We start from the raw sequence: 24,244 nt of genomic DNA, 5'->3' as shown, positions 1-24,244 counted from the left end.
TAGCAGACACTCAGCAGCTAAGGACGTTCACCTGCATTGCGTCCTGTACAGCAGGACATACACAGATTTTGCACACTCGTTGTAGGCCACACAAACAAGATCAATGTATACGCGCGCTGCAATCTGGTGATGACGTCAGACTTTTCGCGCGAAATCTTCCTGTGTCCTACCATTGCTGCATTCGGACTTCGTTCAATTCGTAAGCCTCCGTGATTGACGACGCAGATGACGATCCAGTCAGAGCAGCGAGACGTGAGCAAATCTGTCGCACTTTGAGAGAGTTACGTTGCAATGGCTCCCCCACCAGCAACACTGACAGTCGGAAATATAGGCACGTTGTTGCATAGTTTTGTGACACTGCCGAAAGAAGTGGTACGTTTCACAACAGCAAACTACAGAAGTACTGACAAGAAGGCGGAAGATAAATAGGTTTGGCACAGCCGGCACAATTGGTAATCAAGGTTTTTTTTTTTTTTTGAAATGGTGTAAAGACCAAAATACGTGACAAAAATTATATGCGTCCTTCACTTTTGTTAGTGTTAATTTTAAAATTCCACAAGAACAATTTAAAAGTTTTCGTGTATAGGAAATTTGTGTGCGAAACTCCTGTGCAAGTTTATCTGTTTTGCACGCAAAAAAGCAATATTGAATAGGAGTACTTCTGCAATCATCTATGAAAGCAGGAGCAACCTGATTAACGTAGCCCCGCCGAAGTGATCTAGTAACTAAGGTACCCGGCTGCTAAATCCGGGCTGCGGGGGCTACATTTTCGATGGAGGCGAAAATGCTGTAGGCCCATAATCTTTCATAAGCGTCTTTCATAATCATATGCTGGCTTTGGGACGTGAAACCTGATATATCAATCAATCAATTTAGTTAACGCATGAACTTTGCAAAGAAACATGGTGTGGTGAGGCCATAATGACTCCATGAAAATCACTGTGTGACACTGTGGACATTCAAGGAGGCTAAGTACTGCATTGGGCCTCATCAGTTTGAAAGAATTGCACTGTGTATAATGAAAAAAAAAAGCCCGTTCAATAGTTATCAGCCCTTCTATTACAAATATGAAATGTCACAATTAGGGGGGGGGGGACATCTTAGCACTGTGCAAGAGGACGTAATGTTTGAAGCACAGTTGATAAACTAAATACACCCATTACGCTTGAATTACTAACTATTAGTCCGAGAACATCTGCATGCTCACTGGCAAAGTTTTCGGAATCTACAAAGCGCGACACCGTAACTCCAGTTCAAGAGGCACCGCCCAAAGCGTCAATGTCCATATGCCGAAAAGCTGCACGGTAACCGCACTCCGGCTTGAAGTATCCGTCCTATACACAGTCGTGGAAAGGCGTGAGTGGCCTGGTGATTCGTCGCCTCAACTTGGCCATGTTGTCTGTGATGAGCTTGTTCTCTGGGTTTAATGAGTGGGCAACTTGATAGTGTCGAAAGGCACTTTGGTAGTCACTCTGTGGGACAATGGATAACATAAAATGTTAGCCAGTAGATCGCACATGAAATTTTTTGCGTTGGATAATCAGTTGTTTATGCACAAGTGCAGCTCTTGTAAGAGAAAATGCAAGGAATAAGCAAACAAGTATTGTGTGTTTTGGCAAAGGAAATGAATATTGAAGCATGATAAAACAAATTTCAGAAATGTTTTAGCGAATATCGCAACTTCAATGCTCACCTCCAAGTGTCTGATCACAGCGAGATTCAGATGAGCGTGAGCAAGACCAGAATCTAGACGAATGGCCACTTCGTAACTCTGAAACAAAAAACAAAATGGCCTTTTCTGTTTTTTATGTATGTTATTATATGAAGAACACGTAGGGGGCATAATAATGACATAATTTAAGTGGCCACCTCTAGATGCATGTCTGACGACTGTCTCTTAGGAAAACAATTCATAAGAAATCCACAATTCTGTGGCACTCATCTTTTATTTTCCCTGAAACATTTGCACAGAAAATTTTTCAGCTTTAATTCTGCCTTCGACGGCACAGCACATCTATAGATAATAAACGAACAACAATATTGAGTGAACAATCAAAGACGTAACCTTATAGAATGTTTGTTCATGGACAAAATATTTTTGTATTCATAAAAACCAAAAAATGTATGAGTAGTATTATAGCTTTTTAAAGCGATATGTGATTATATTACTGTTTGATTTGGGTTCAAACGTTTTCACACTACTATCTTTAAACTGTTTATTAGCTCCGAGTGAAAATGTAGCCAGATTTAAAAAAAAAACTCCGATTTTGTGAAACAGCTGCTTTTTGACCTAAAGTTATACTTTTACAATATTTTTGCTAATTTTGTTACTTTGTACGCACACCTTTCTGCCCATGCGAAAGTATCTCCAAATTACCGCATAACTTTGGCTGAACTTACTGAAACGAAATCTCAGACAATATAAAACCCTAAAGCTTTCGCAACAGAATTAATCAGTTCAAGCTAGTTCGAGTTAGAAACATATGCTAATTCAGTAAAAAATACCTCATTCAAAGAACCAACCTTTGCCGACGAGCTGAGGTCGCCCAAGTCCTTCAGTATGTCACCGTGATCGCTGTGTATTTTCGCACAACGCAGGTCATCAACATCGCATAGCTTTAGAGCCTTTAAAATGTAGTCCAGTGCCTGAAATATTAGAGAGAAATATAAACAACCTGATGACTAATCCACTGATCATAAACGTCAGTGCGAGAAAGCATAGCAGTTCGGACAGTCACTAATTGTATTCAAGACAGCATGGGCAACTTAATTTGCTGTATACAATTGACACATTGTTTATTTAGGTAAAATAAAGATGTATAAGACAAGTTCTTTTAAAATCAAACAAATTGTTTACGCATTTTTCAGGCGTAAATTTCCATTCGGGCGCTTTTTACGGTCTCTTCAACAGTACCGTAGTTATAGAGCACCCTGCGTGGAATTGGCTTGGCAATGTAATGTAATGTCCAATAAGTGCCTTCTTCGAATAATTGGTAAGCAGATCTGAGAAAATTAGTGAATCACATCTTGGTTCGATGTCTAGATACAAAACTTGGCCACTCCAGACCCCAGCCCACAATTTGGCCACTTGCTAGGCATTTAAATTATCTTGAGACGTTAATCACCACTTACTGCTTGCTGCCTGAAGATATTTGACAATAAAAACAAAATCGCATGCTTGCTCGCAATTTTCTTTACAGTGATGTAGTGCAAGAAATGGAACCATTATTTCTCGCAGAAAAATCAAGTTACCTGAGCTATAGGGATAACGGGAAACATTATTACAGGGAGTGCAGATTTACCCGCGCTATTACATTCGGTGAAATAATACAACGGCAGAGGCCAGTGATATGTTTCTGTGGAAAATGCTGAGGGAGAAATAAAGAGCGATGATTTTAAGTACGGGCACGCAAGGAAAACATTGACAAGCAAGCGATATTTCGCGCAGAAACAAATGCTTGGTTCGCACACAAACAAAACAACTTGGTTGTCCAATTTGGTATAAGGTGACAAGTACCTCGACTGTGCGGTTGATGTGGTTGTATAAAAGGGCAGCCGTGTGCAACGCTCCTCTGTCGGTGCTGTTGTGTTCAATCACATCCAGTAAGAGGTCTTCAGCTGCTCGAAAGCTTCTGAGCTGAATCAGGAGCTGAGCCTGAAAATAAAGTTAAAGTAATACACCATAAGAACGGCTATTTGGACTAGTTGGTTGGAATTCATAGTAATAAGGGCTGCAGCGCGAGCACGAAGGTGCCTTGCCTCGCCTTTCGTTTCCCGTTTCTTCTAGCACCTTCGTGCTCGCGCTGCAGCCCTTATTAAAATGAATACACCATAAGCTGCTTTCCACAGCACGCTAAATCGGTACAGTACTCATTTATAGCCTTTACATAGTGAAGTGCGAATACAAACACGTTCGCTCATAGAAATGCAGATATTTAACACGTGTGAATGCAGCAGTGCCTAAACAGCTACTGCAGCAACGAACATCAGCACGCTTTTCACCTCTCGTAACATATAATTCAAAATTACTTTAACGTCAACCTCACACAGTCACAAATATACCCCTTCTTTGATTGCACACACTCTCGAGAATGTATTCTATATTTTGAAGAATTCATTATTCTTTTTTCTCAGCCATGCACCTTGAGAGGATTTAAGTTGATTTAAATGCATGCACACGCGTCCGGTACTCTTGTATCACCTTGGCTGGTATTACGTCACTGTCTTTCTAAACTAAATTTTTGCATGAAAGTCGCGCTACAAACACAAATGCTTTCAGCCGTTCGCGGTGTGTCGCAGACATCAACAGAGAAAGTTGGGTCAGTTTATTGGAAATACGTTTACGATTCTGGCGGCTCTTTTGTGTTGAAGAGGCAATGAACTATAGCCTGTACTTAAAACTGTGCCTATTATTTATTACAGCCATCTCGCCTGACAGTAAATAGCAAAAAAGACAAGAGATCTTATGTGCTTAAGTTAGTCATAAGAATAGAACAGAAATGGTCTGCCTTTTAATATGATGTTTCTCTCTTGTGAAAAGGAGCAGTGCGCGAAGGCCAATGATGCCACATACTAGGTGTTAACAAAGATTTTATTGGTAGAATCTAAGTTCCGCTTGGCGTCCTTGACTCACATGGTGAACCTTGCTTTCACGGTGCTCCGGGAAACGCCTGTGAATATCCTCAAACAGCTCTCTTGCTTCGGCCAGGCGGCCAGCGTTGACGTAGAACACAGCCAGGTTGTCCATCACCTGTGGATCCGGCTCAACAGCGAGGACCCTGTCCGTTAAAGAAGAACACATGATATCAAAGAAACTGAAACTGCAAAAATTCGACCTGTGTGCCAGATTCACGTATAGCGTGCATGGTGCTGGCTTAACAGCAACGTACGTTTAGTGAGGCTTCTTGAGCGACCGTCCCACATTTGCTCTACATCATTTGTATATACGATGAAAAACAACTCTGATACGATGTGTCAAAAGTTATCTTGTAGGAAGCCAAGCTTTTGAAACATGGTTGGAAAACTCACTCCCAGATACTCGTGATGTCATGCTATGGTAGATGTCACTCAGCAGCTCATTCATTCAAATTGACAACGCGAATATTAAGGCAACATCAGTGTTACCTACTAACTACATCTGAAGCACTAATTGTAACACTAGTGCTATCTGAAAGGCTAGAACACACTAGGGGGCATCGATGCGCAGTTCCTACAAAGACACATCTAGGAAAGTATTACGTAAAACACGAGTATACATTACATTAGATCAGAGAGTGGTTTTGGGACGTTAAACCACACATATCAATCAATCAACGAGTATAGATTACATTATGTTAACTACGAGGAAGCGTCTTGTAAGGAAGCCATCACTGGAACACAAACACTCAGTGACGGTACTTTGTTCAGATTTTCTCCCTAACAACATGGACCAGCTAGTGGCCTTCAATGACATCGGTCTATGCTGAGAATACTTGTCTTACGACGTTTTAAACCAACGCTCACCTTTCTTAAAGCTCTACCGCGGCTTGGCCTGCTGAATCGAAAACGTAAGAAACTCTTGATTTGAGGCAATGGGCGTAGTTCTGATGGTTCAGGGGCATCAGTAATATGTATATGTTGCAAAAGAACCTGCAGGAAATTTAATCAATTGATCCTCTTTTTAGGTTAGCTGTTATGACATGTGGTCAGTATGTTGTCACAACAACCAGAAAATTGATAGGTTAATGTAGTTCTATGCACCAAGGTCGGCTGTTGGTATACTGTCTGACCTCTTGTAGAGACTCTCGGCCTGCATGTTGAGGTTCATGCTGTGAAGGCTTCTAGCTGCGTTCAATAGTGCCACGGTGTGGTTTTGCTGGATGTCGATAGCTTGCTCATACTGTGCCATGGCCTCTTCAGCACGGCCTGCACAAAAGAGCACATCCATGATTACTTGAATAAAAGCATCAAAATGCAGAATATTGCAACAAGTAATTCTTATCATATTAGAAATGACAAATTATAAAACCAGGGTGTCATTTGTGCGAAGCGGCAGGTATATACTTCAGATACCAACAGCCATTTTCGTTGAACAACTCTACAATCTGTCTTTTCAGCAATTTCTGCTCGCTTGGAATTTCCAAGTTCGCTGTTTGAAATTATTATCGACAAACGTGCCATGTATCAGCGCCTCCAAACGCTTAATTATTTTACCGCTCCTGCACCATATCATGTTTATACCGTTAGAAAGGTCGGAGGACGTTCTAAAAATATAACGTCCGAACATTGAATCAGGAAATGCGTTCAGTCGTCTTATTAGGAGGAAGGAGGAGGAAGAAAGTTTAAGCGGAAAGACAGGGGGGTTAGCCGGTTCTTAGACTGGCTGGCTACCCTGTGCTGGGGTAGAATTGTGACCTGTACGTTGAAATGGGACCTCAGAAAACTTGTCATACGTTGCCTCGCCGCGGTGGTCTAGTGGCTAAGGTACTCGGATGCTGACCCACAGGTCGCGGGATCGAATCCCGGCACCAGTGAATGCATTTTTAATGGAAGCAAAAATGGTGTAGGCCTGTGTGCTCAGATTTGGGTGCACGTTAAAAAACCCGAGGTGGTCGGAATTTTTGTAGGCCTATTCTACGGCGTCTCTCTAAACCGCATAGTGGTTTTGAGACGTTCAACCACACATATCAATATCAAATCTTGTCATACATTGCAGTAACAATTTTCAAGTGATTGCCTGATTTGGCTTAGATACAGCTTACCAGACGAGTTACCAGTTATTTAGCTATTGAAGAAGTACTTAACACCTTTTATAGATAGCATGACTGTGAACTTAATAGGAATGAATAGAAGCCACAGTACAGCCGGCCTCACCGTGTGAATGAAGGAATGTGCCATAGTTGTTGCGGGCATCCGCATTTCGGTCATCGCTGCGTAACGCCATCTGGTGCAACCTCTCTGCTTCAGCCAGGTCACCTTTTTCAGCCGTGAGGGCCGCAAGTGACGAGTACGCCTCGCAGAAGTCGGGACCAAGCTCCACTGCACGTTCCAGCAGGGCTCTTGCGACGTCCTTTTGGCCTTGCTTGCTGCACGTGGGAAAAGAACGCAAACTGTCAAGTTTCCCCTTTTTCGCCCCACCATGGTAATCCAGTGACGAAGGTACTCGGCTGCTGACCCGCAGGTTGCGGGAACGAATCCCGGCAGTGGTGACTGCATTTTCGATGGAGGTGAAAATGGTGCAGCCGCGTGTGCTCAGATTTGGGTGCACGTTAAAGAACCCCAGGTGGTCGGAATTTTCGGAGGCCTACACTACGGCGTCTCTCTGAACCATATGATGGTTTTGGGACGTCAAACTCCACTTATCACCATCATCTTCATTACTTCAAATTTTGCGCATTTTTTTTTTTCAGTGCGTAGCGCACTGAAGTCAGATTCAAGAAACCAAGCCAAACCAATATAGCTGTACAAGGGACACTTACAATAAAAATGCGCCATCTACAGCTGCGATTCTAACTTGGGCCTTTTGAGTGGGAAGCGGGAATTTTACCCCTTCGGATCCACCCGCAACTCTTAAATCGACGACACAACGCAGGCTACCGACCGCAGTGCCACAAGCGGGTTGATCCTGTTTGGGCTTCATTTTTCAAAGCTGGGACCGGGCACTCCTCTCTTTTAGTAGACTCTAACTTAACCAAACTTTGAGTAAATTGCCAATATAAAGCAACGGAAACATCACGTGTTACCAATAACATTCCCACTTAGCGAAAAAAAATCAAAAACAGATAACACACCACCGCATCGCACTAGTCGTGAAGATAGTCTATCTCACAGTAGAATAAAGCGAGAGACGGCTTGCTGGTGTGTTTTATGCCCAATTTGTTGGAGCAATAACTTCGAATAACTCTCATTTTTGTCTTTTTGCGATATTTTCAAAGCTCTGGCGTCTTCTCCAGCTTACGTGTGCTGTCGGCTGACGCACACTGCGTGACTGGTGTACGTCAGTCAAACTGGACGGCACCTGAACAAGCGTCAGAAGGAACGTAAGCGTGCTTTAAATAGTGGCACGGGAAGCAACTTGGCAATTAATTGGAGCCTACAGTGCACGTCAGCCCATTGGGCACCTTATCTGGAGCAGAACCGAGGCCATACGGAAATGGTACAAGAACAGCATCACGAGTGGCCAAGAATGAGACCAAGATTCATGTAGCATGGCAAGCAGAGGACTATTCTCTTTCGGCGTCATTAGCAGTGAAGCAGGCAAATACGCGTTAATTTTTTTTTTTTTGCTATATGAAAAAGTGTTTTAGGGGCGAAGCTCCTTAAGGCATGGCTTGTGCATTCCGTTGTGGAAGTACGTAACGTGTGGCACATACCCCAAGGAGGATTATCTTCCTTGACATATCCGCATACCAGTGGCACGCACATATCCGCATGTTTACATGTTACGAAAAACGAAGCACGGCGTCGTCATCACGCGCTCAGTGTTAACAAAGCACTGACAGCAGAAATGTGATACATACTATCATTTAGTCCTTCAATTGTCCGCTGGACGGCGCTACTTGTATATGATGAATATATGATAAAAAGAAGCGAAATGTCGGTACTGGAAGTGTTTACTAGATGGACGGACGGCCACACGGACGGATGGACAGACAGACAAGCAGGTGGACGGACAGGCAGACAGACAGACAGACGGGACGGACGAAAGAACGAACACTCGAACGGATTGACTGACGCACGGACTGACGCACGAATGTACGCACGAACGGGCGCACGTACGGTCGGATGGACACACGGACGGAAGCACGGACGGATTGATGGACGCTTCGCCCCACTCCTCATCACTCATTCCGTGGATATGCTGTGAATTTTGTTTAATGGCTTTCTATTTACAATCAACGAAAAATAATGTTTCGTTGCAAGTGTGCCTCGTTCCTCTCAGTTTTTAACCTCGCTACACCCACACCTTGGTAGAAAAGTCACACGTACCTGTAGATATTCGCCAGGTTAAAATGCGCCCCTGAGTGGTTTGCATTCACGTTCAAGGCGTACCGGAAGTGGTGTTCAGATTCCTCCGCTGACGTCAGCACAGTGCCCAAGTTATTGTGAGCGCTGGCGTGATTTGGCCACAACCTGGGGAAAGCAGAAAAAGTGTTCAAAGATCACCTTATCGCATTACGCCCCATCACCTGCTACAGTATGCCACGTCCTCACCCACGCAAGCGAAGGCTTCAGTAATCGCAGTAAAAATAAATATTCTTTCTCGCTTGTCTGGGCCTGAACAAGCGTAGGTAATGCCATCCCGTTCAAAGGTTCAATGGCCACAGACCATATTAAAAAAATATAGCTTCTTTGGTTGGTATACCTAGTGCGAATGCCCGGATTACGTCGTATAAAAACCTGCATGCCTCATTTTATGATTCGGATGGTATCCTTTGAGTACCCTGTTTGTGGTGCAGTCTTTTTCCTTCAATGTCACGCGACGTTCGGTGACAAAAAGAGTGAAAACCACTTCATGCATAAAAACAAAAAATAAGCCCTATATGAAGAATGCTTCCTGACAAGAACACTGCATATAGGAAACGTTGAGCAAAGGTTACAGCGACTGAGAACTCACGCAATTGCTAGCCGGTAGTGTTTTATGGCCAAATCCAAGTTACCAATGTCCTTCTGCAGATTAGCGTAATTGTAATGCACTTTTGCGTTTCCTGGAAGGTCCCTTACACCAGATCTGGAACAAACAGAATGCATCATTCATCTAATGTAAGCATGCTGAACGAAAAAAAGAAAGAAAGCGTGCAAGGTTAATTCGCGTTCTACAATTGGCGAACAATGAATGTGAAACAAAAATGAACTGCACGTGAAAACAGTACGAATTTCACCCACTCGAACAGGGCCTCTCTGGACGCCCACACGCTGTTCCTGTTCCAGGTACGGGCAGCAAAAAGCAGCACCAGAATGAAGCAGATGCTCGTGGAGCACCACCGGAGCACTCTAGAGCACCGCATGTGAAGGCGGCACAGCCCTTCGGCCACCAACAAGGACATGCCGATGCTGTAATAAGGAGAATTCCAGTGCGGCAAACTCTGCAGTATCTAATATTTAAATGGAACATCAAACAAGAAACCACACATCACGATGGCAAACGAATAAAAGTCAACAGTTGTGTCATGTCTATGCCAACTTCGTAATATGAGAAGCTCACGTTGATGTCTCTAAAAGATACTGATTGCTTGACGAGCCAAGCGCAACGCGAAAAGCTGAATCATACGCAGCGTTTTGTGAAAAAAAAATCTGCCTTGGAATCAATGCGATGGGAAGCAGCCAGTAAAGAGTCCCATACATTGCTTTTTCGTATTTGGTTGCAAATGAAGTCATTCGTGTTTCGAGATCTAGTTCCCTATTCCGGGTGTTCAATGTTTTGCTTTATGGTTTTCTTAAATTTGAGCACAACGAAAAACATGAAAACCACCTTCGGAGAACACTTTTGTATCCAGGTGGTCCTGTAGACCATAATGGTAGCTCTCAATGTTTCAATCAGCTAGGATTTATAGCATCTTCGGAATTGTGCCCCGGAGCAGTCTAGAATTTCCCCAAAACCAAAAAAGGCAGAACACCCAGGTTCTGTGGAGGGGCAAATGGAAATATTGAAGACAAAATGGACCACTTTGGTGCGCACTGTTAGCGCCGCCTAGCGTAACGCGCGCGCTTTGAATTTGCGCCCCCCTGCGCTGCGTCCGGCTTTTTGCATCGTCTGCTACACTGTGAGCGCTTTTTTTTCGCTATGAATAGAACCAATAAGCTCCAGTCTACACACTTTTAAAGTATATGTATGTATAAAATTACTCACGCCAACGTCGGAATAGAGCATGACGGTTTGCCCCACGAAATTGAGAACTTTCAGTACTTCATCGGTGTGCCTGGTCACCAAGCTTAGCAAAATTTCATCTTCACTGTAGTCATCAAATGAACTGAACAAACAAGCCTCCGAAAATTCGAGGCGTGCTATCTTTCTTGCTGTCGCCATAGCAGCCGTTGCGCGTCGTCTGCTGATCGTCTGCTACGCGCGCGGCACACAACGAAGGCTGGGAATACACAGCGTCACTCCACAAATTTTTTTGGAAGACCTCGGAGCAACAAAAAAAAGTGCCCCAACAAGGTGCCTTTTGGTTACCGAAGATGGTTGGTGCGCACCGGTGCAATTAATCGAATGCGTACAGACGCACTGGTGCGCACCGGTGTGCTTTCCCGAAGATGTCATTAGTAATTAGCTTTTCAATGACTGCAGTAGGCAGAGAGTTTTGTATTGAAAAATTTGAGGTAGTTGCGTTTCCAAACATTTACACGTGGAAGAATTTCCCTAGCATTTCTGTTCTCCGAGGTATCCCGCGGTAAGGTTCAATTGTACTTTGCATCATTAGCATGCAGGGCGGTGTATATCAGTGGAATGTTTTTTTCCCGATGTGACAAATAGCCATAGGTTGGTGTCGCCAACCTGTAGTAGAAAAGCAACCGTTATCATCTTCACCAATGCCCTCGACTTATTGTCAGACTAAACGATGCACGTAACTACCGTGGCCCCTTGGAAAGTAGGTTCGCGCCAGTGCTGACTGTCTTGCACGTGTAGTCATGCTAAGCAAAACTAGGTTTCCACGCAATATCTCGGAGCACAGGCATGCTAGAAGAATTTTTCCAAAGTGTAATTTTGTAGAAACGCAACTGTCTTCCACTTCTAAATACAAATTTGTCCACTCACTGCAATCCCTGAAAAGTTAATTACTGAATCCAAATAATTTTGCCACTGACACCCACCATTATGTTATCAATTTGTGTCCGCCTGGATGCATAACGTATCTGCGAAAATCGATTTCATGTTCTTCCTAGTGCTGAATTTAAAGAAAAACCATTAAGCTTGAATTTGAACACTCGGCATATCACGTGTTTGTCATGCCCAAATGCATGAGCAATATGATATATACACCACGCGAATGAAACCTATAGGTCCTGACAGACTTCTTAGTGGGAACCGGGCTGGATGAGCGCTTGTGATGGTCCAGGGGTTATTATTTATGAAATGATGTGTTAGTATATTAACTGAGAGTAGAATTAGAAAAATTTGTGTCAGAACCTTTTATGACAGTGTGAACTGCTGAAACAAAACAGTTCATTCACACGTTATTTCAACTAGCTTAAATGTGCTATTATGCGTTTTTTTTTAATTTTTTCTGATTGTTCATTTTTATTATCATTCAGTATTGATTTTTTTAATTTCCTTTCGCTGCAAAACTTATCAATATGGAGGAGCTGAGGCAATATGTACGTCAAACTGTCCACAGCAAAACAGTTATAACACAACACAACAGAACAAAAACCCATATGACCGTACGTACATGACCTGGTCATGCATGACCTGCCGCTTACGTTCGTCATGCACTGATGTCCTGCCATACCGACTTTCGTACATATCCTGGTAACAAAACTCCGGAAAACGCACCAATATATTTTGACGTAGGCTATGCAATACATATTAAATGTAGCATGAATTTTATTTTAGAACTTATCACCTATGTTCGTCATACAAACGCGTCAGTTAATAACAATTTTAGAGCATATCAAGCTAGCGAACCGGTCACGAGCACACCGATAGCGTGGCATCTAAATGTTGTTGTTCATGACATGCATATGACTAATTTCATGTTACCACCAGTCAATTACACTTGGCTTGTAGTCGCGTCACAGAATACTAATTTTTGTAGATCAGTGTAAGCAACCGGCCACGAGCACACCATGCGTGGGGAGAGTAAGCCATGCAAAGCATGACATGCATGACATTATTTTCATGTTACTGCCTTTCACTTATGTTTGTTATACAATCACGCTGTATATAGAAATAAAAAGCTTAATCTCAGTATTAGAGGCATTAGTGCAAAAAATACAGAATTGTTGAAGTAAAAAAAAAGAACTGAATAGCTAAAGAAAGTCTGAATATTCTTCTGTTTTTCTCAGATTGCCCAACAACGAAACGAAGTCATAAGTGATTTTTATAGCAATTAGCAGGCAGGAGAGAATGGAGTCGTTAGGACTAACAAGAGGGAGTAGGGGTAATAATCAGTTCCAAGGCTGTGTGCTCCAAGTAACAGAAAGCTGCGAAAAGAGTGTGTGAATGCACACACAAGACTAACTGCAATCGAATATGCGGCGAAATATCTCCGCACCCTCATTTAGGTGGTGATGCCCAAGGAACGGCTTTCAGCTCTCCCATAGTAGAGTACCGAGTACTCTAAATTGTTAAGCGCCTTTTTCCAAACCCACAAGAATAGGTACTGAGCACTGTATCGTATGCTTTCGTTGGCAATGCAAGCGCAAGTTGGTTCGAGACAGCAAAATACCATCTGCGTGGAACGCTGCTGAAGAGTTTCAGTAATAATGAAACTGCAGTAAGCGAATATCTTGCTGCGCAGAGTAGAAAATATATTGTCCCAAAAATACGTATGCAGGGACTCGCAAGAGGAAAGAGAATGCCAGTGACAGCGCCGAACGACCATACCGGGAAATTACTAAAACAGCTGAGAATGCACTTACCTAGGAATTGACATCATGTAGAAAAAAAGGCTTATCCTCTTTTTTTTTCTGGATATGATGATACAAGCCGCTTGATATATTTGTTCGCGGAAGAGCCGTTTGCATTTCCACTATCTTTGAAGAAGCTACAAAGCGATTTGTGCGTGCGTGTACACAACAAATTGTGGCAGTGAAATTGCTGGTTGAACGTCGTACAGAATGGAGAAACACGACCACGTCAAAGAACGTATCGAAAATTCTAATATGTTCACAGAACACCGCGGAATAAAATTTAGCGAGTTCGTGCTCGTGAAGTTTACGTGATATCGATGTAGGAACCAAGACGGGTAATCAGTCGTTAAAAAATAAGGTGCGTTGCAGTTCTTCGTGTGACAGTAGTTCGACTGAAGACGCAGAAACATTTACAAGTGCTTGTCTGCATGTTAGATCAAGCTTCCTCTTGAGTACGTCCAACAGACGCTATTCAGATGCCTCCGAAACCCACACCTCCGGTGAACATGCAAAGTTCCCAAGTTGCTCTGAAATATAGAGGTACAGGGCAACATGGTAACTTAAAGCGATGAAAGAGTCCTTGAACAGAAGGTATCGCTGCAGCGATACTTACTGTTTAGACATCTTGCATCTCATATGTACGTGTGCTTTTAATTTGCACTGTTGAAATTAACGCGGGGTACAAGGCATCAACGCAGACACATAGGTAGGGAACTATGGTGTGAAGTTTTAGAAACATGGAAGCTCATATATAACGCAGGTAGGCCAACAAGCTTGTTCACAGGAGACAAACGCTACGTTCCCCATTTTGTTTGCTTGATCATGAGAAGCATCGTATTGCGAGAAGAGAGCAGGAAAATCTTGAGTCAGCTGTCCGTAAAAAACAGTTGCACCCCCAGACGAAAAAATAATTTAAATTGAAAAACGAAATACACAACGATATGTTTGCATAGGTATTAAAAATATTCAATTAAAATGTCAGTTTCATACGAAACGCGAATTACGCTGAGTCCAGCAATGCATCAAAGCGGCGATTAAGATTAAGGTTGGTTATTTTGTTCGTCTGTTGTGTTGAAGTAAACGTTGTCGCATTCCTAAATTTTTTCACGAATAAAGAAGCAATATTAAACTGTTACTTGGCTTTTCCGCGTGAGCCTAATATGACAACAGTTCAGTGTTTCCACTTCTTCACAAGCTTTCTCTATAATTGTGATCGTTGTGGAGTTGCCTGTAAAGGATGCTTCGTTGTATATTTAGTGTTAATGTGGCAAAGGTACTCACTGCCCGAAAAGCCCTTTTGAAGGTATATAGAAAATAAATAAAGTGCCCACCGGCGATGGCGTACACACACCGCATGAAATGAACCCACTTGCCAGAGTTATAAAGTTTTGCATTCCGCTATTTATTCTAATTATTGTTTTTATGCTCGCTATTATCCGTGCGCTTCTTAGTGAAGGCGGTGTCAAATTGTTCACAGAGTGAGGTGACTACGTCAAAAATGAAAGTGGACTGTTCGCAAACATACTTTCTATTTTCCAGCGCGGAGCTCTTCAAGCTTTTCCTTGTCCAGATAGTGCAAACAGGAATGATAACTCTGAACAGGTACACGCTTGCTCAGTATCTTTTAACTTTCGCTTCGCTCCCATAGCACGATCGCTGAGTTTTTTTTTTCTGATGTGGAATGCAAAACCTAAGACGGGCGAGTCTATTAGGTGATTGAATATTATATACCTTCACAAAATAATCTGTCACGTGACTAAAATTGCGTAACATCACGTAAAGCTCGCTCACCTAACTATAACCACGTAACAAAGTCACCTGACTGAACATCATATAATGCTCACGTTACCTCTCTTTGTCTACATTTATTGACAAACACTCGCGTCACCAAAAATCGTGCTACGCCTAGTCGCATGACTAAAAAGACGTAGCAATTAGTCGGGTGGCGGATATCAGGCTGCATCGCATCACAGCCAGTTACGTCACATGTTTCCGTCATATATAAATCTCGTAATCGCTACTCACGTGGCATGTTACCTTCATAAACCACATAACAGTAGAGTGACCTGACTAAAATCACATCAGGTAACAGATAGGAACGGGACATGTCTAGGCATGTCTGGGCATACTTATTACTACTAGCGAAAACATAGGATATCTCGCAAATGTTTGGCATTACTAGCATAAGCTTGGTAAAAAAGTAGTTTCACTGATAGTTGCAGCCTTTCGCCACTAGGTAAAGGCTGCAACGTCTTCTTGAAAGATGTATTTGCACGGTTCAATTCATATATAAAAGTTATTTTTTACATATCAGATTCAATCGTATCATTCCACCTTTTGAACACCATTCGTTATCCACTATCATAGGTACACATACGATTACTATGACGTGCGCTGTTAAAAAGTATTGCGTACCTGGGAATGTAGAGGACTCTCTCAGCTACGACGAAGCCGACGGTCACGAACAGGTTGGACGCCGGAAGGAATGGCAGCACAGTCAGGAGCAGGGGCACCAGTAGTCTTAATGAAGGGTCACGCAGTTGCTCAGTGTTGTCGTAGTAACATAGTTGTTGTCTTGATCCACTGGCAGGCTTCATGCGTCACATAAAATGATACCATTCGCTTAAAGTTCTCAAACAATCCTATCACGCTGATATCGATGACAATTGCGCGCAGTGTATGGTTACAAAAAATCACACCATATCCACGAATTGAATGATGATGAGTGGGGCGAATCGTCCGTCAGTTTGTCAGCGCTCGCGTCCATCCGTTCGTTCTTGCTTCCGTCCGTCAATGCGTCTGTCCGTGCATTCATTCGTCTATACGTGCATCTGTCTGTCCGCGCGTCCATCCGTACGTCCATTTATCCATCTGTCCATGTGGCCGTGCGTTCATCCGTGTGTTCGTCCTTGCGTCCGTCCATCCCTCCATCCGTGCATTCATCCGTGCGTGTGCTCCTCCGTGTGTCAGACAGACAGACGACGGACAGACGCAGGTGGCGGATGATTTACTGTGTGCCGATGAAACCCCCCGAAGCTTCACCCCACTCATCATCATTCCCTTCGTGGATATGCTTTGAGGTGGTTACTACATGCATACATACATACAGGTGACGAGCTAAACACGCCTTAAGGGGCTTCGCCCCTAAATGTTTCGCCTGAAGACACACAAATGCAAGAACACAAAAAACTCACGCACACGTGTACATATGGTAAAGGTAATACTTAAAGTGGCAGAAAGTCTAACTAATCAGTAAGGACTTATCATAGAAGAAGGCAACACGTGCAGACTGGGACGCATCAGAAGGGATCAGACGGCGTTTGTGTTGTCTTGTTTCCTTTATTTGTGTTTTTGTTTGCACACTCTGCCTTCATAAATACTTTTGCCTTTAAATGTTGCTTTCATCTCAGGTAGTGAAGGTGTCGTTCTTGCTTTTATGATGAGCAAGCTCACTATAAGTTTATGAGTGTGAATGTTTAATCGGTCTTATTGAAATCACTGACTGTCTTACTGCCAGAACGGCCAATATACTATTTTTGAGAAAATTCTTTGTCTTCAATTTGTTTATCGTAGAGAACATAAAATAGTGAAGAACACAAGGAAACAAAAGTTCGCCCCATTACAAATGTATGTTCATAGCCGTCCACCTCCATTCATTTATTTTCTACAAGACAGAAGAGTGAAGCAGTGCATAAATGTACTCTTGAGACTACTGGTCCAGTTATGGGGAGACTTGTTGGCCAGTTTTACAAAAAACCCAGCTAATGGACGATTTATCTCGTGACCCTCTAGAAGGACAAGTATCGAAGAACCGTCTGCGAATAAATATAGCAATGTCGAGCTTTCCTGCAACGTGACATACAGGGAATTCGCGCAAATAGGCTTAAACGTCATTACCATATCCGCTGTGAGGAGAATAAACATACTGACCAGCTGGACTGAATACATCTTGGCTACACGCTTTATACAAAACTTAATACACGCTAGCCTTGTGATGGTAATGGCGGTTGACCTCGTGATGGTTTCTCGTGGTGCTTTACATATTCATAGTGCTTTACATATTCGAAATTCAGATGCGTTCGACCTACCGAAGCAAACATAATAATTAAAAAAATTCAAATAGGAAATATAGAATGACTGTTCGATGAAAGTATGATCTTAGTAACACCATGATCAACACAAAAATTGGCATTCCAGTGCCCCCCTCTCCCAAAAAAAAAACATACATGAAATTGAAGTTAACTCATTGCTATTCCGTTTTTAGGCAAGGCCCGTAGAATAAGAATTATTAAACGGCCTGGCAACTCACGCTGCTTTTTCTTCTCAATCTCGTCAAAGTCCGCCAACCAAGAGCCAATAGCGAAGTGATTAACGCCAGTGTAGCCAGATTCCTGCAGTCGCACGGTGATGTCACGAGAGGTATACTGCCCATCTGCCAATCGTATGACAGGGTGCGTGGACACAGCAAGAGCCAGGCATTGAAGGCACACAAGTAGCTGTAAGTCAGTAGCCTGTCGCAAAGAAAAGGAAGGAATCAGGATGGGTGAAGTGCATTCGCCAGGCTTATCATAAAATGAGCATCGTCACCTAATATTGTTTGTGCAGTGCTGCCAGCACGCTGTGTACTTTTTGTGAAGTGAAAGTAGGATGTTAGCAGGTGCTCAGTTCTTTTATGTAGGTGCCAGTATTGAGTATACCGTTTTCCTGGAGTATTGTTTTTTAGAGTTGGTAGTGATGAAAATACTCTATAGTATTTTTACTACTCAAAACTCTATCTATACACTAAACATATACAATATAGAAGTAATAAAAGCTGCGGCATATACAAAATTGTTTACCGAAGAATTAAATTTTACACGGCACTGTGTATTTAATATTTAAGCGTGCATAAATGTTCTGCACTACATTTTTATCGCGTTTCTCCATACCCGACTTCGTTTGTTTGTTTTTTTTTTTTGCGTGACATTTTCTCACTGATTCTTTTGTTTTGAAACATCATGTTCGCCATCGTTGAATCAACAGTGGACGAATAAAAAAATTATACAAGATGCGCATTTTAAAATGTCTGTCTTTTCACAATGCTGTTTCTCTCTATCATTTGAAAGTGACGTCTTATACCAAGTAACGCAAGACTTGCGTTTGAAAATGTTAACTTTATCTCTGTGATGTTTCGCGAGTTTTTATATATGTTCTGAAGGTTAGAGACACAGGATACGAGACTTCATAATGACTAAGAGAGAAAACATTGTAAGAATTCAGTTTTCGACTATTGACACTAACGCAATCTTGTTTTTTGCTACACAAGGAACCGCTTGCCCCCAAATAAAGACCGCCGATCTCAAATATTTTGCTAAGCGATGGGTCTGCGATACGGTGATACAATAGACACTTTTCATAACTGTAAAGCAAGCTATCAAAATTAATGGTGGATAGGCCGTTACTGCTAAAATGTTCTTTGTGCAAAGTTTAATTGCGCTAGGACATCAAAAATATTTACTTTCCTCTCTTGACATAAACAGGCGTTACCGACAAGCTCCAGCGCGTGCAATTGGGAGTTAGTCCCGACCTGGAAGATGCCGGCACTAGTTGAGGGAATGTACAGTGCAGAAAAGTGCACTTGCTGATAATAAAGGAGTATAATATTAGTTATAAGCCAGTATTGCATTTGTAATGAAACCTAATGATTTAGGACACTTTCTTACTACCACTAGCCATATTTGAAAGGTACGTTCACCTGGTTGTACGCATCGAGGAGAAGGCTGCAGGGTTGTCCATCTCAGAAAATTCAGGAAAGCTTCCTTGCAGAATGCATATCCTGAAGCATAGGAGCAATATCGTCTGCACATAGAAATAAAAAAAAACAAGTTATTAGCGCATTAGATGTTATTGCCTAGTGCTTTCCTTGCTTTAGTTTCTGCCAGTGATTGCTCCGAAAACGTCATAAATTTTCTGGGTTCATTCAAGACAACAATTGCCATCCACCGGGGAGTTGCGCCAGTCTATGGACTAAACTAGTAGACATTTCTCACATTGAAAACGTAGGCAGTTGATAAATATATGTCATGTGAAGGAATAAATAAAGGTACAGAGCCTTGGTTTATTGGACGCTATTCGGCCGGAAGCCATGAGTTATACGGCAGAAATTGTTTGCTTGCTGGTATACTTAATTTCTTTTTGAGAGAACCTAATGATTTCTTTTAAAGAACAAAAAAAAACAGTAAGCCTTCTACGTCTATTCGCCGATACTTCAGTCACATTTTGGTTGTGACAACATTGCACTTTATGAGGCAGCACGTGTATAGGAATCACTGTGATTATCATTATTTTCATTGTTTCGTTCACCTGCATCTTTCTGAAGTTTTAATCACCAGAAAACACGGGTTTTTTTATAACTATTGACGCCGGCAACACACGCGATTTAATGCGAAACAATCTTGTTCCCGCTGTAGAGTTAATGGAAAGCGAGCAAACACGGGAAAATATTGCGAGCTAGACAGGATCGAGAATTGTGATATCGCCATGCTATTCTTACAAATTTCAGGAAGTAACTACGCATCACTAGCGCATGCTGGCCATACAAGAAAGCAAGATCCAGAGCATATAAGTACGCGTAGACGTTTACTCATCGAGGGAAGCTTGACTAAAACAATAGCGGCTGTTCCGCTTTGTTCTATCACTCCTGCACAGCGTGGCGACGCTATTGTTCTGATGCGAGGCAGACCCATTCGCGGATGGTTCCAAACTGCGCCGTTTATCGATCGCCATTCGTTGCTTTAGAGAAGCGTGTAGGCCACATACGTGATAAGAAATCGTCATACTCACTGCCAGGGGTCCTGTTCCTTTTGTACTACGCTACTGAGTAGCGTTCGTTAGCTAGTAATAATGACAAGTAAAGACATTTTGCGTGGTTGTAATAGGCATAGGCACTGCCATGGGACCTATTCATTTTGTACTACGCTAGAGAGTAGCGTTTGTTAGCTAGTATTGGTGACCAGTAAAGACATTTCTCTTGGTTGTACAGGGATTACAGAGCTTGGCTGCTGACACGAAAGATCAATTCTGGCTGAAACGTCACAGTTCAATGCAGGCGAATTGTCTGGCACCTGTATAGGCAACTGTGTGATGTCAGTTCCATGTAAATGAACACCAGATGATCGAAACTTTCAGAGCTCAACGTGACTCATTCATTTCGTAGCTCTCGCTCGTAAAATTCAACATATGACATTCATACTGAACAGAGAGTTGTGAGAATGATAAATCCATACGTGCCAGGATAAATTGTCGGTTTCATCATTTTGTATATGCATGTGGAAGAGATTACAAGTTCTCAACACGCTAAAAATACGTCCTGGCAATGATCATACATAGCGCCAACGGTGGCTTCATATAAAGCTTTTTTGCTCCCATAATGTCATCGTTATCATTGGAATAAGACGTGTAATGAAATAGGTTTACAGCCTGTGAAGCAAGACTTTAGAGCAATTTTCCTTTCAAATCAATGTGAGAGTAACACAAGGCTAGCTCTTAAAGGACTGAGTTGCCACAAATCGACACACCTTTCAATTGCCTTCTTGTCGATTTGGCAAGTGAACTGCAGATAACTGCGTTCCTGCTTGAGAAATCGGCAACACCATTCCATCAATTACAGTCTCGGGGCCCATACTATTGACTCAGAAAAGAACATTGCCTCTTCATGCTATATATATAAATATTTTTCATCTTCAAATATAATCTGTATAGTGGTAGAGCAATGGTAATTTGCGTGTCCCCCATACCACATGTAACGAAAGCTATCAATCAGCGACGAAAATAGACCAAACGCCGTTCATGGTTTCAATTTCTTCGCTAGCAGCTAGTGCACGTCTGCACGCGTTTATACTACTACATATTTTTAAAAATACTCCCACCTACCAGTCACACTAGAGCTTGTAAAATGTATGGGTCTTCTAAAAAAAAACTTGCGTGCTCTAGTTGTCTTCGTCAAGCTTGGATAATTCCACCTCAACCGAAGTCCAGAGAGACTAGACTAGAGACCATAAACTTGCACAGCTGCCAGACTTCTCGATTATCACAACACGATACGCTTGAAGGCCGCTTTAGGATATGCTGAGCAAAGATCAATACCAGTGGGCATTGTTTTTTTTCCACCATACATCGGTGATCTAGCTACTTTTGACGGTAACTCAGCTTCTTCCTGTCACCTGTCACATCGAGCAGTCTGCGCACTTGGAGCTCTGAAGTCGTTCACCAGTTGTACAGTCCTAGTTGTATTACTATTGAACTTTAATTTTCCCAGCCCCTTGCTTAAGAATGACTTGGATTGGAAGAGTATGTTCCACCAACGATCTTAGCAAGGTGTATCACGTAGTTTTCAAATCTTTACGATGCGTCACGAGCAGTAAAATATGCAATTTGAGAGGTCTTTGGCAATTCAGAATGTCTTGGAAATATATGGTTCCTGCTTCAGGTAGGAGTTCTTTATTAAAGCACAGCGTAGCGGGCGTATTTCTACTGTGCAGTGGCAACCAGAAGGCGTTGGCAGAAATCCCACTTGACAATTCATAGTACACTGCTTTGGTAGGTTCAAATGTTCCGTGAGCTTTCAGGTTCACAGTGACGTAAACGTCCAACTTTGGATTAAGAATCAGCCTTTTATCGAGGTAGGCGTTGACGAATGGGATGCCTTGAATTTGCGACGATGTGTCCACCATAACGTTGAACTTCATAGTCAGAGATTGTTCTCCTTTAGCTCTGCGATGTAGCATATAAAATATAGCGTGATCAATTAAAGCGTTCTCAGGCACCACTTCAGCATGTCTTAACTTGAAACATTGCCGAAGGGCTGTGTCGTGTTGCACCAATAATCCTTCCATGAATAACCACTCCATCTGCCATTTTTTGGGGACGTCTGAGCATGCCAACATAATTTGTTTCAAGTGGCTGTTTCGAGCCGCCCATTCGAGGTAGTTCCACAGTACACCCATTTTATTGCGATAGCGAATAAATGGACAGTCTCGGCTTAATTTTTCCGTTGCTGCCACCACCGTCATCCACACACACACATTTATATATATATATATATATATATATATATATATATATATATATATATATATATATATATATATATATATATATATATATATATATATATATGTCACCAGAAGAAGCAAACACAAGCAAAGAAGCAAAGACAAGTGTCCATCATATTATTTGTATCTATGCTTCAAGTCACCTTGCCCTACCATATTCTGTATAGCACGCTGCTGCTCCGCTATCAACAAAATGCTGCGCATGTCTGAATATCTTTTTGTTAACATGTATGTCAATATTGCTAAGAGTGATGATTCACAATTGGGGGCCCCCATGCTATGTCTTTAAGAAGTGCGTGTTAGTGTAATATGCACGTATGCCCTGACGAAGGCCGGTCCCCGGCCGTAACGTTGGCAATAAAGCATCGTTTTTCATTTGCTCGTTCACTTCTTCTGGTGACTTATAACTCGACCGGAATCCAGGAAGACTTTCAAGAAATATATATATATATATATATATATATATATATATATATATATATATATATATATATATATATATATATATATATATATATATATATATATATATATATATATATATGGGGCTTATATGCAGAGGAATAACTTCGGTGTTGCCGCAAGATTATAAGTCAGAAAGTAGATGTGCTTTCACATAACAACTGTTGGCAGAAGGGCTTTTCTTGAAGGGCGAGTTGGTACATGATACTGAGGAAAACAGCGCAAAAAAACGGGATGGAGAAAATGTGAACACACGACACAAGCGCGGTGTCGTGTGTTTAATCTTTCTCCGTTCCGTTTTTCGCACTGTTCCCCTGAGTAATAACTGTCAACAGTGCGCTGCTCTTTCTCCCACAGTAGGCTGGAGCTCCTGCTATCAACACGAAATAAGAGTACTGAGCGGTAGAAAACACGGACGGGAAAAATACAAGGACAAGCGTCTTTTTACCGTTGGTGTTTTCTACCGCGTAGTACTCTTAGATTATGTATCACCAACTGGTTCAATCGTCCACCTTGATCAACACGAAACAATGGTGCCAAAAGTTTACCAGGAGTGGCCGTTCACACATATATGCGCTCGGCACATAACATATTGCCACCAGCGGTGACACGCCACGTATGGCCCTTAGGGCCAGCATGCGCTGCCCACGGGAGGCACTTCTCACCAACGCCGTCACTACGCATGGTCCTTGTTGTGATCATCTACTGTGATCACGCCGCAAGAAACTTGGTTACTAGGCAAGCGCATGTTTACTACAAATATTATTGCTGCTGAAAATGCTAGCCTTGCTACGTAAAACATTTCAATGCGTTGCTCTTCCATCCATTGCTTTGCCCTTTTGGCTAAACTGTGACACTTTTTCTGTGCAGGTCATTTTTCGGATGCCGGCAGTGAGCTATTATCAGTGTCGTTCTCCAGGATCTCTGATGCCCACGGCAACAAGCTGCCAGAATTATCGAGAAATCAGTGATATTGATTCATTGACGCTGATCGTTTCGACTCTCAGTACACAGACTACGGGTTTAGTGTCACCGTCAAAACTGGTAGTTTTCCCACCTCGGTGGTCTAGTGCCTAAGGTACTCAGCTGCTGACCTGCAGGTAACGGGATTGAATCCTGGCTACGGCAGCTGCATTTTT

General features: G+C 42.4%; 1 protein-coding gene across 1 annotated transcript in view; it reads right to left on the bottom strand.

Moving 5' to 3' along the window:
* Positions 1-1,202: 1,202 nt before the first annotated feature.
* Positions 1,203-24,244, bottom strand: part of LOC142786551 (protein O-mannosyl-transferase TMTC1-like) — a 37,894-nt gene continuing 14,852 nt past the window's right edge. The window contains exons 5-17 of the mRNA XM_075884261.1: positions 19,286-19,389; positions 17,861-18,062; positions 15,967-16,142; positions 9,865-10,032; positions 9,596-9,709; positions 8,968-9,111; positions 6,853-7,064; positions 5,769-5,904; positions 4,634-4,778; positions 3,518-3,655; positions 2,524-2,646; positions 1,694-1,771; positions 1,203-1,472 (exon numbers count right to left, since the gene is read on the bottom strand). Of these exons, the coding sequence (XP_075740376.1) occupies positions 1,335-1,472; positions 1,694-1,771; positions 2,524-2,646; positions 3,518-3,655; positions 4,634-4,778; positions 5,769-5,904; positions 6,853-7,064; positions 8,968-9,111; positions 9,596-9,709; positions 9,865-10,032; positions 15,967-16,142; positions 17,861-18,062; positions 19,286-19,389 (1,878 nt within the window). The 3' untranslated portion in view covers positions 1,203-1,334. The remainder of the gene's footprint in view (positions 1,473-1,693; positions 1,772-2,523; positions 2,647-3,517; positions 3,656-4,633; positions 4,779-5,768; positions 5,905-6,852; positions 7,065-8,967; positions 9,112-9,595; positions 9,710-9,864; positions 10,033-15,966; positions 16,143-17,860; positions 18,063-19,285; positions 19,390-24,244) is intronic.

The sequence above is a fragment of the Rhipicephalus microplus genome, unplaced genomic scaffold (assembly GCF_043290135.1).
Source record: "Rhipicephalus microplus isolate Deutch F79 unplaced genomic scaffold, USDA_Rmic scaffold_25, whole genome shotgun sequence".
NCBI lineage: Eukaryota > Metazoa > Arthropoda > Arachnida > Ixodida > Ixodidae > Rhipicephalus > Rhipicephalus microplus.
This window is presented reverse-complemented; position numbering and strand designations above follow the sequence as displayed.